General features: G+C 37.5%; 1 protein-coding gene across 1 annotated transcript in view; it reads left to right on the top strand.

Annotated features, from left to right (window-relative positions):
• The first annotated feature begins 8,662 nt into the window (after positions 1 to 8,662).
• The window catches only part of GABRG1 (gamma-aminobutyric acid type A receptor gamma1 subunit), a 42,174-nt gene continuing 37,650 nt past the window's right edge, over positions 8,663 to 13,186 (top strand). Inside the window, exon 1 of the mRNA XM_006759244.2 lies at positions 8,663 to 8,906. Coding sequence (XP_006759307.1) covers positions 8,803 to 8,906 — 104 coding nt within the window. The 5' untranslated portion in view covers positions 8,663 to 8,802. The remainder of the gene's footprint in view (positions 8,907 to 13,186) is intronic.

Below are 13,186 nucleotides of genomic sequence, written 5' to 3'. Positions count from 1 at the left end.
TAAGCCCCAGATAGCTGTCAATAAAACAACACTTAGTGCACATGGCACTTCCTCATGGGGCTAAGAGGAGACCTGAAGATTATAAATTTATAAATGTTTTCCCAGTATTTACACATAGTTGTTGCATTCTTTGTTGAACCAAGAGCTACAGTGAGAAAGTGAGGATGAAAAAATGCAACTAGAGGAGGCTCCCTCTCTGGGTTTTAATTGCCATAGGAAACCACATTATTCTTTAGCTGTTAGTCAAACCCACATAAATAGATACATTGTGAGCTATGAACTGGATGAGTAAGGAGTTTGGTACTAGATAGGAGCCATTCCAACACACACTGGAGGGTGCTACTATTTCAATACCATTCTTGTTAGCAAGACATTTTAAAATAAAATATATTAGGCTATATATGAGGCAAATGAATAATTGGTATAATAAAGCTTCATCAAGACCTTTAGGTTGTTATTAAATGTCAGGCTTTGATGAATCTTCAAATGCTGGACCTCTTTCCTGTAAGTGTCTCATATCCTAAACAGGACTATATTCCTTTGAAACATGGCTGCTTAAGGGTCATTCTTCAAAACCCCTTTCCCACCTTTGGCATTTTTATGGGATGGCCTTTTAAAATAAAATATGAAAGGTCTTCAGGACAATAATGCCCTGGTCTGTAGCCACTGAAATAACAAGTTGGTTAACCTGAGGGGGGAAAGATGTCCTTGGCAGAAATATGAACAATTTCCTTCAAAGCAGAAATCACGACTCATCTGTCATCCAAAAGACATCGCATAGCAGGTCATAAAATGAGCTCTGAAACCTGATTCTAGGCTGAAATCCCCCTCTGCCACTTACTTGCTGTGTGACCCGGGAATTTACTAAATCTCTGTCCTTTAGTTTTCTCATCTGTAAAGCAATGGATTATACGGTAACAGCGTCACAGGATTGCTAAAGGCTTTTAATAAGTTAAGATAACTACTAGTAAATCAATTATGATACCCAATATTTAGAAAACTGTGAGGACTATGTAATTGTTAGCTCTTGATATTTTGTATTTCTTTGTCATGACTTTTAGAATTATTGTCATTTTGATCATCAAAATGTGATAATCATAAAAGCAGTAATTGATAATTCTATATCACTTAATAGTTTATCAAGAGTTATACTAAGGTTACTTGACTTGCTATTCATACTCATCATGGTAGAAATAATTGTCATTTCCATTTTGTAATTGAGAAATCTGAGGTTCAGACAGATATTGTGGTTTGCCAAAGATCACAAAAATAATTATTGTAGACAGGATTTAAATTTATGTTGCCTGACTTTACATTCCTTCCTTTTTCTAATATAACTTAATTACATAATTCATAAGCTTACACTCATTTACCCACCTAATTCTAAATTCTTGCCAATTATTGAGGGTTATTATGTGTTAGGTATTCTTATATTATCTAATAATATTGTATCAACTCAACAGACTTCATATTAATATCCTATACTTTTATAGAGAATAAATGTAAGCTTACAAAAATGAAAAATAATAATCAAAGTTATAGAGATAGTAAGTGCATGAACATTTTAGTTCATTCCTTCATTCATTTATTCATTTAACAAATGGCTATAATAAGACAGTAAAGCAGACATTGGTAAAGTGTGGAAAAAGAAAAAAGGACCAATTCTCTATGTATCAAAAAGTCACGGTCCAGATAAGAGACAAAAAATTAAATACATGGTTTTTTAAAAATGTGTTTAAAAATAAAAGTGTATGATTTATATTGTAGAAAGCTCAATAGAATGCAAATTTAGTTTATGATGGTATTTGGAGTATGTAGAAATGTGTTTGAAATCCCAGGGCTCAGTGACTATTTCTTGAATTAAATAAATCCGTGAATTATACAATATAGCAAGTGTAAGAAAGGAACAATACTGAGTGCTTCTAGATGGCATAACGAGGGCTTAAATTGACTTGGGGAAATTGGGCTTTCTTTGAAGATGTGCCAGTGAAACAGACTAACAGGGACAAGAAAATAGCCAGATCAAGGGTGAGGAGAGAGAGTCATCCAGCTAGCAGCCGTTCTCAAACTGTGGTCTCAACCCCTTTAGGGGTCGAACGGCCCTTTCACAGGGGTCGCCTAAGACCATCGGAAAACACACATATAATTACATATTGTTTTTGTGATTAATCACTATGCTTTAATTATGTTCAATTTGTAACAATGAAATTGGGGGTCACTACAACATGAGGAACTGTATTAAAGGGTCGCAGCATTAGGAAGGTTGAGGACCACTGAGCTAGAGAGAAATCATCTCCCAAGCCCCTATCAACAAGTCATGGCAACGAAAATACTGAAGGCAGGTCGTCGTGGTTGAAACATATCGAGGGAAGAAAAGAGCTGCCAAGGTGGAGCGGGGAGGAAGGGATAGGGGTAGAAGCTGGAGTGTCTCAAAGGCCATGATGATAATATTCAATTTTTGTCCGATGTACAACAGGAAATCATTGCATGGTTTAAGCAGAACATCATCAGGTTTACACCTTTACAAAGACCATTGTGATATTTATATAAAGAATAATTAGAGGTCGGCAACACTGGAAATGGAAGGTGTTATAGTAATCCAAATAAGAGATGATGGCTGTTTGGATTATGTGCCAGTAGAGATAGAAAGTTGGATAATGATTCTAACAATAGCATTATTCAATTGTATTAATTAATGTTATCTGAGCACTTACTATGTGTGAGGCACCGTTCTAAGAGCTTTATATAAATTGACTAATTTAATTCACAGCAATCATATGGGAATTAAGGCATTGCAAAATAAGCTTTTTTACTCTTATTAGTAGAGAATCTTGAGTTGGAACCCAGGCTATCTTATTTATGATCCATGATCACTGCAATCTATTTACCCTGGATACATTAGAAATAATATTTGGAAATATCAAAAGAGTTCATGATAAATTAGATAACACAGATATTAAGCAAAACTGAGGTCTTTGGTTTGACTAGCTGGCTGATATTAGTTGGATATATGTGTCTAAAACCCAAGAGAAATTCCTGGACTTGCATTATTATTTGAGGGACTATATTTCAGTTTTAAAACAATATATGTAACTTGAGATATAGGTGAGTCTGCACAATGTGAGAGTGTGATGGAAAAGGAAATAACTGATCTTTGAGGGATCCTCAAATATTGAAATTGGATAGAACCAGCCTAAAAAGTGTTTGCTAAAGACTTAGCAGAAAAGCCAGGAAAGCATTGCATCATTACCTCCGGGAGTATTTTGAGAAAGAGGGGATGGTCAACTGGATTGAATGCAGAGGAGAGACCATACAGGTGAGTATGAGAAACTTCTACTGGATTTAGCAACATGGAGGCATTGGTGTCATGGGGACACAAGTCAGACCACAAAGACTGATGAGAGTTTGGGTGGTGAACAAGTAGAGAAAGACGACTATTAATGAGAGAAAGTGATAGGCATGAAAGAAAGAAGGTTAATACAATATCTATGTATATTTTAATGTTATGCATTAGCACACTTACATGCTGGTGTAAAAAGGAAAATATGGAAGATAGAAGAAAGAGTGGAGAGAACAAGTGGCAAACATTCAGATTCAGAAAGTATAACAGAAACAAACAACAACAAAAGGGATAGACTTAGGGTTAGAAGCGATAGATAGATACATTGCCACCTGCCACCAAGGACCAGCTTCTGGACTCCCTTTCTTGGCTGCACCCTAGGGGTCAAGTACAAGACTGAGACTGAATAGATGAACAAAGAAAGGGGTGTGCCTTCAGTATGGAAATCTCTCTGTGCTGGCCCTTTCTTCTGTTTACATTAAATAATAATTTGATTGCATAAACTAAGGTGCCTGGGTTTTTAAAGTTTTGATCACGGCAACCTGTAAATTGGAAAAATAATTGATTCCTATGTTCTGTTGGGAAGGAATAAATCAAGCAACAAGATTTGACTTTTGTCTATTTAGATATGAGCCCTTGAGACCAACGCTAGTAAAAGAGATCCCTTAATGGCTACAGAAATATATACAGTAATTAAATACATCCATGTGTTATATATTCAATTATACATTGAATACTTATTCATTCTACAGATATTAATGAAGGGATTATTACCTGCTAGCCTCTGCTTTGAACAGAAGTGGTGATGAACATAAATAAAATCCCTGCCTTCATGGTGGTATGTTCTAGAGAGAGAGCAAGGTATTGATCAAATATACACATAATATTAAATATAAATATACTACAATAACATTGAACATATACATAATATAATACCAAGTCTAATAAGCACTATAAATCTTAAAGGTATAAAATTTAAAAACACATAACAGTTTGAGAAGAAATACAGATAGTTTCAAAAAATATGTTCTATGATATAAATATGAAGTGGTAGTTTTAAGTGAAAAGAGAACTACATGTACCTATAATTTGAAACCATTAAGAATAATGGCTGGTGACACATAGTGAACACAATAAATATCACTTATTATTAATAGACAGACCTATACCACAGGCTAGCATGCAGTGAACAATCAATAGAGGAAAAAAATAAAGTGACCCTTAAACTTAATCAGGAAGAATGAAGAATGAAGAGACTCTAAACAGATGAAGAAGAGGTAAGGGCCTCCTATGCTGAGGCAGTAGCATGACAAGACAAATAAAATATGACAGTGAGTGATCTGTTTGGAAACCTGCAGTTGTCGTTTTGACTGAAGTATATAGCTTGTGGCCATAAGAAAAAAAGTGCTGCTCAGCCACTGTTGCTCAGTGTTTGAATATCGATCCCTGAACCAAGAGGTCATTGGTTCAATTCGCGGTGGGTGCACATGCCCGGGTTGCAGGCTTGATTCCCAGTAGTGGGTGTGCAGGAGGCAGCTGATCGATGATGTTTCTCTCTCATTGATGTTTCTATCTCTATCACTCTCCCTTCTCTCTCTAAAATTCGATAAAAACATATTTAAAAAAAGAAGAGAAGTGCACTGGGAGAACTGGAACACGACTCAAAATGTCTTCTTGTTCAGGTCAACATTATCAGGATAATGTTGAGGTGGATGAGAACACCAGTGTCTCCTGAACCACTCCATCTTCCCTATTAGACTATGCATTCTAGAAGTTAATATTCGGTTCCAGATATTGTACTAAAGATTAGAGTGAATAAATTAGATTTTATTTTTTTAAATATATTTTATTGATTTTTTTACAGAGAGTAAGGGAGAGAGATAGAGAGTTAGAAACATCGATGAGAGAGAAACATCGATCAACTGCCTCCTGCCCATCTCCTATTGGGGATGTGCCCGCAACCCAGGTACATGCCCTTGACCGGAATCGAACCTGGGACCTTTCAGTCCACAAGCCAACGCTCTATCCACCCAGCCAAACCAGTTTTGGCATAGATTTTAAACCTACTCTCAATGAGTTAATAACAATGGCAACTAACCTTTTTGAGTAATTTCTTTTATACATGTACTGTTTTAAGTGATCCCCTTGTATTAATCCAGTTAATCCTTAAAACAACTCTAGAACTAAGCAGAATTTTCATCTCCCTCTTACACATGAAGAAACTGGGGCACAATGAAATAAATATTGTTCACCATTGTATTTCCATTATCAGGCACAGTGGTTTTTAATTAATATTTTGAATGAATAAATTAACAATGGCCTGATGAATCATGCCAAAATCCAACTTTGCCAGGGCCAGGATAGCACGTTCAGAATCAGGTCACTGTCTCACTCATCACGTAGTAAGACATTTATAGGACAATATTTCTTAAACTTCCTGAGGCATGCTAATCCCCAAAATTATAATTACTAAGAATTATAATTGTCTAGATCTGGAGATAATTTCATTACTTTGCATTTTTAATAGGTATCCCAAGCATTTCGTTTTAAGGTGATACCTGTACAAATTTTACAAAAATGAGTATTACTGTTCACTATGATTTGATAATAATTACAGCTAGATATAAAACTAGTGGATAATGGTTATGGCTCAGTCTTTCAAAGGAAGGAGAAGGGCAATGGTGACTTCCGTGACAATGTGAGGAAATCTTCAGCTGCAATGAAATCTAGCCACCCATCCGTATTGCAAGGCTTCTCAACCTTGCTACTGTTGAAAGTTTGAACCTTACAATACTTTGTTGTGTGACCAATTGCTTTTGCATTTGTGATTGTGCAGCAGGAGCTCTGGACTCTATCCTCTAGGTGCCAGTAGATTAGCCCACCTCCCAAGATGTGACAACTGAACATATCTTTGACATTGAGAAATGTTGTCAAATTACCTGTCGTTGGAATCCACTACCACAATGGAAGAGAGAATTTTCTCCAGTTCCGTATTTATAAGCAACCATTGGCTTCTAATCTAGAATCGTGTAGGACACCTGATGTCTCCCGGTGAGTGTTCCCTCTATGGGAGACTATGGTTTGTTTGTTGAGTAAATGTACCTTCTTAGCTTTCTTCAGGACTCATAATATATGTCACCCTTCTCCCTCCACCCCCACACAGCTGGCTTATTACATTGAATGAGACAGACTGTCAGGTTTAAGGCACCTGACTAAGACCCCAAATCATCATTCCTTCTTCAGGTTCTTGAGGGCTCAGGTTCCTTTCACACCGTTTACAGGGAATTGTAACTAACTGTGACAGTGGAATGAGATCAGCTTCCCAGGGGACATATATTGTAAAAAAGAAAAGAAAAATCAAAGATGAGACATAGAAATAAAGAGTCAGAGAAAAGTGCTTGAAAGAAAGGGATGAAATAAACCTTAAAAAGTTCAGCACAAAATTGGCCAAAAACTAGATTTTGAAAAATACAGGAAATTTCCCACCTTGAAAATTACTCTAGTTCTTTATCATTTATAAGAATAAGCAGGCAACATGTAACTACCCAAGGGGGTATACCCTTCACTTTTCCTCTCCATTAACATCTCTTAACTGTTCTCAGTATCTTTCAGTTACATATAAAAATAATCAGGGTAAAATCTTAGTACATATTTTTGATGGAGGAACCATTATTACTATTGTGTAACACTATGCAATATCATATTCCCATTAATATATGCAAAAATCTTATCGAAACACAAAGAATAATGAAATAAGTATTTGTTATTCACTACATACTTCTAGTGAATTAATTCCTAGTTCACCAGGCTAATCAGATCAAGTGAATTAGTGTGCGCATCCAATACAACAGTTGCACTAGCTATCCAAAGCACATTCTTAATGGAGGCAGGAAAAATAGAAAGAAGACAATACAAATTTATATTGGCACCGCCTTTAACTAATTCATTCACCTCGAAATCAATAATGGAACTTTATTGTTATATAGATTATTTAGTATTAGCTGCCTTGACTAACGTGCTTTGTGGAAGAGAATAATGCTGCCTAATTAACGTTTAGAAGAATCACAGGGGGTCAATACCTATTTTCAGAGGAGAATGAAAAGATGGAGAATCAATCACAGAGAGGGAGAAGCCCAGCATTGCACCATCTGTTATCCTGGGCAAGAAAATAATCTGTAACGTTGCTACCGCCAAACCCAGTGAAGTGATTTCAGAAGGTTGGGTAGACGCTGTTACTTCTGCCTTGAACTGTTTGCGGGGAGACAAATGCTCATGGGTAACTATGTGGTAAATTGTAGTTCACCCCGAATCTGGCCAATTCCACGTGGTGATTAACGAGACCATCAAAGACGCAACCCCGAGCGTCCTGGGTGGGAAGCGGGGATTTAGGAAGGCAGAAAAGCAGAAACGGCTGGGCAGCGAGCCTGCTTCCACCACCATCACTGTCTTCGCCTGTACAGTTGTTCAAGCTGCCAGAGGCTTTCTGGTTGCCCTGGCAACTGTTGAGCTCTGCTGCAAACTCAAAGCAGAGCCTCTGAAGTTGGGTACCAAACACTGGAGCTCAACAAATGCAAAGGCAACTGGGGAGGGCGAGGAGAACAACGTTACCCGTGTACCAGGTCTGTAACTCCCTCCTACGGCTCAGAGGACCTTTTCCACACCGGATTTTTGTTTACGTTTTTTATAAAATGAGAGAGTTCGTGCCTGGCATTATTCATTAGTACCATCTCCTGGTGCCCGGGGAGAGGAGAATGCAAATCATCTCACTCGTAAAGACGGAGAAAAGGGAGTTAGGAAACGCGTTTGCCAGGAATGCACGGAGCACGCCCATTCATTCATTCGGAATTTTAGGGACTCGTCGGTGCCGGGCATTGTGCCAGGTGCTGGGGCTGCTTCGAGAAATGAGACGCCCTCCTACACTCCAAATGAAGGATAATTAACAAAAATTAGCAGAACCTGCGCGAGCCCGGGGAAAACCAATTAGGGGGCTGCAATCTTCCCACGGGTCTCGGAAGGCAGATTCCGAATCCAGACGCGGGAGCGGAAGGAGGCGGCGGCGCCCGAAGAGTCAGGCCCGGGGCGAGCGGGGCGCCTCCTTCCCTCGGGAGGAAAGCGGTCCTGGCCACTCCGCCGCTCCCCGGGGCTGCGAGGGAGAGAGAAGAGGTTTGTTTTTCTTTGAGAAAGACGGAGCCCTTTTCCCCACTGGGCTCGATTTCTAGTAGGAGGAGGCCCGCCTCTCGGGGTCGCTGATTGGCCCAAACGGTTGGCAGATAATTTATGCCAGCATCCTCCCGTTCCGATTGGCTCCCGGCTCCATTCCGCCGGGAGTCGCATCCTACCTGGTCAGGAGGTGTATCGCCTTCCCACACTTTCCCTTCTCGTGCTCCTTCCCCGGGCGGCAGCTGAGGTGGGAGGAAAAGTCCTGGCGTGAAGAATTCAGCGGAAACGAAAAAGCGATTCTGATGGGTTCTTGGAGAGCTTTTCTCTTCTCCCCTCTTCTTCTGTGGAGTCCAAGTAGAGGCGTGAGGCTGATGTTCTTGTTGCTGACCCTGCATTTGGGAAGCTGGTGAGTCAATGCAAGGACTGAGAACTATTCTTCCGTGCCTACCCGCTTCCCGCTGCCTTTTTCTTTTCTTCCCCCAAAACCATTCTAAGTCATTTGCATTTATTTCCCCCCATACCTGTGCAGTATTTCCCCATCCTTTTCTTTTCTGAGGAGGTCTCCCCATTTCCAGACAGAAGGAAATGAACCTCTGTGGGGAGCATGGAGGTTACTCCAGCTGTTTTCGTTTGGAAACGTGGTCAAAACTAGTCAAGACTCAGTTACTGGGAGGGGGAAGGAGAGGTAGAAACGGGTTTCCTACTAAATTTAGTGAATGAATGACACTGATGAACTTTCTAATGATTCCGCATTTTATAGGAATGGTTATTTTAGAAACTAACAAGTTTCATAGCCTGGTATGTATGATGCTTTTCTATATACAAATGTTTTGGTTTTCCTTACCCCTCCCCCTTTTTTGCTATGCTGGAGGGGGGGGAGGGTTTTACATCAAAGTAAATTATAAATATGGCTAAAATCTACCAGGTTCATGTGTTATATTTATGTTAGAAATAAATATATTTTATTAAGCCAGATTTCAAAGGTTTTTATTTTAATTGGCTGTCTACATGAGAATAAAAATTGTATGGTGCTATAAGTGATGTTCTGGCTGTGTGTGTGTGTGTGTGTGTTGTGAGAAAGACAGAGAGAGACTGAGAATATCAACCCCAAGCCTCCAATTTAATAGGTCTGCTTGGGTTGTGATACCTTTCAATAAAACTTTTAAATCATTAAAAAAAAATACCAAACTGCTCAGGTATTGTATCTAGCTATAGGAGTAGTTGATGAACAAAGTTAAAATATATAGATTAGGGCACAGATGCTATAAAGATCTTAGACATACTGAGTAGTCCAAGTATGAGTATATTGTGTGACTTTGTTTTATATAAATCTACATTTAAAATTGTATTATTGAATGTAAATCTTCCCACGGGTAAAACACAATTGCTGTGCAGATGAAAACATGCCTTTATAACTACTTGCATCATTGCTAAAATGAATTATTATTATGATTAATTTTAGTATATGCCAACAGTGAATAGTTTTGTCAATACCAGCAGATAGAACAACTATATTTTCTCTCTGAAAATAGAGAATGGATTGAATTATTCTAAGTAATACTAGACATGCCAGAAAATGTTTGACACTCAATGCTTCTTTTTTTAAAGTTTTTAAATACTTTTTCTTTAGAAACTTAAATATGTTGCATGGACACAAACATACTTGATTAATTATTCCTTATATGTAAGTTTTGTCATAAGGGCTTATTTCTTTGAAAAAAAAATATATATAATGGAAAAATTACAGAAAAGATTTTTATAAAATAAGTATCAGGGCTCTCATGCATCTTCACAATATTACAAACGAATCTGTGTTCTCATAAATAAAAGCAGGTTTAGCCAGTGGTTTTTTGAAATAACAACCTGTGTGCTCCTTTATCATTAGAAGTGCAAGTTTTCCTTACAACCTAACAGGCAACTGCTTACTTAAGGGCATAAAGAGTTGTGTTGCTTTAAACAGTAATTTGGTGTTTGATAATACTTGCGTGATGATCATCATAATTGGACCCAGAATTCTCTTCTAGCTGCTCATAATTTAAAAAGTTGGGAGTTGTTAAAAAGCTGTGTGTTGCAGTGGACAGAGATGGGTCCTGGCAGTCTGGAGACATGATTTTATGTGTCAAGAGTCCTTAACCCCTGGAGAGTTCCTTCATCTAGGAAATATAGGGCAGTAGTAGATCGTTTATGATTGCTTAACTTTTCACATGCAATATGTCCAAGATTTGAACTGAAATAACTCAATAGTTGTTTCACTGGCTTTTTCTTAGGACTTTTAAAGGAGGAAGTTCTAATAGGAAAGTACCTATATTGTTCATACCATATGTATTATTGAGTCAGAAAGAGGTGTTATGTGTTCAAATATATAAATGATTCATTTCATCCTAGTTCAATAGATAATCTGGATTATTCTAGCCAGTGGAAAAATATTCTAAACACTATATTTTGTTGTTATAATGAACTCGAAGGGCCTCAATTATGAGATTTCATGTCTTCATTTTTCAAAGTAGTTACAGTGTAGTGAAGTTTTCATCTTCTTAATATTAAGTTCGAGATAATTGATGTCAACATATATAAACCATTTACACTTATGGATTTTCTCCCTTTGTCTTTTGAGGAGCCTTTTCAAAACTAATCATATATGGTTCTGTGTGTAAGAATTTTGGTGTCTTATGCTGGTTTCTAAAATAAATCATCAAAGTCATCTATTTTGAGACTTACCAAATTAGGACCTATTATTTCTTATCTCAGCAGAGACAAGAGCTTATTTCCTTGTTAGTTTCTGTTAAGAGCACAAAGGAGGGACAGTATATTGATTTTTATATTCCTGAACTATGGAAACCTGTCTCATTGCTGTAACTGAAGCTATAGTTATGGTTCCTGCGCTTCATTCTCTGCGAGGCTATATGGCATCTTGACAAGTCGCTTAAAATCTCTTAAGCTTGATTTAACTTTTTTTTAATGTTGGGAAAAATCTATGTATAATCAGATTTCTAAAAGAGTTGCAAAGTGTTTGACATATCAGCTGTTTTAAAAAGTAATTTATTGTAAGCTTTGACCAAGAAGCTATATTTGAGAGAGCACAAGAAAAAGAACAGGTTTTCATTTTTTAAAACAATTTTATGAATCAACTAGAGGCCCGGTGCACAAAATTTGTGCACTCGGGGGCAGGGGTTCATTCTGATCTACACCTTTTGCAGTCTGGGAGCCCTCACGGGATGTCTGACTGCTGGGGGGATGTCTAAGCTGGCAGTCGGACATCCTTAGCGTTGCCATGGAGGAGTGCACTGACCACCAGGTGGCAGCTCCTGCATTGAGCCTCTGCCCCCTGGTGGCAGTGCATGTCATAGTGACCAGTCGTTCTGCCATTTGGTCTATTTGCATATTACCCTTTTATTATATAGGATCATATACAATTTAGTATTCAGTTGCCCAAATAAAAATATTCAAATACACTCGCTTTATAACATATATAATTTCAAAGTAATTTTAGTCATATATATTGACTAAATATATGGAGGTAGTTGTCAACAAATTTTTTCTTAGTCATCTAGATTATTTGCTTCATTTCTGACACTTATGATAACCATTCAAACTTGAGGGCAAAAAAACTAAGTATGATGTTTCATGATAATTAACTTTTCAAAAGACTGAGAAAAAGATTTTTGAAGCTAAAATTCAAATGCCATAATTGATAAATCACCTGTGTATAGAGTCTTTTGGGTATGCCATTATTTTGTTTTATTTTATACTATGAGACACACTTGACTAACTAATGAAAGAAACTGTTTGACCTTTCATTCAAACACTGAGAAGACTAATTTAATATTGTATACTTATATAGAGGTGGTTGAAACTTGTCTAAGAAAATAATATGTGAAAGTAGAATCCCAAAAAAGAGAAAAAATAACAGGGTGGAAAACTAAAAAACTGACTCAAGATATTATCAAAATATGACAAATCACTGCCATGGGGAAAAAAGAAGAAGTGGACATAAATTGAACGTATTGGCTTCAGGAGAGTAACTCAATATATGCATGGTACCAGTAAAGAACCCGGAACTTTCCGATCAGATTCTGGTTTTGGCTCTACCATTTCCCACCAGGGTGATTTCAGGCAAATCTTTGAGGCAGAGAGTCCTCATTTGTGAAAAATAAAAATGACATCTACCTTCCCAGATTGTTTCAAGATCAAGATAAAACATGTGCGGAAAGAACATAACACTTAAAATGTTAACTGAAAAAGCATAATAGCAGATACTCCGTGGAATCCACTGATCCTAGTATTATTTATCCTAGTTACAGTGGTTTAAGGGCAATGAAGTGAAGTCCTTGGATTCTTGTCTGTTAATATCTTTTGGATTTGAAAGAGATTATTCTTTTACAACAAATATTTATTGAAAACTTGCAACATGCTAGGTTTACATTGGTGAATGAAGTAGATGTGAGTTTAGTTCATATCTAAGAGAGAGAGAGAGAGAGAGAGAGAGAGAGAGAGAGAGAGAGAGAGCTTATTATACTCATTGCAAAAACCTAGACTTATAGTATCAAAAGAAAACAGCTTGTAGTCAAAATAAAAAAATATACCTTTTGAACTTCAAACATAAGCAGGGAATGCTGAGTTTTTAGGGATAGGGGATGCTGATGGGATTGTGATCTACAATCACGGAAAAGGAATTAGAGAGCCCTG

This window comes from Myotis davidii, unplaced genomic scaffold (genome assembly GCF_000327345.1).
Source record: "Myotis davidii unplaced genomic scaffold, ASM32734v1 scaffold455, whole genome shotgun sequence".
In the NCBI taxonomy this organism is placed as follows: Eukaryota; Metazoa; Chordata; class Mammalia; order Chiroptera; family Vespertilionidae; genus Myotis; species Myotis davidii.
Note: the sequence above shows the minus strand (reverse complement) of the source record. Positions and strands in the feature narration are given on the sequence as shown.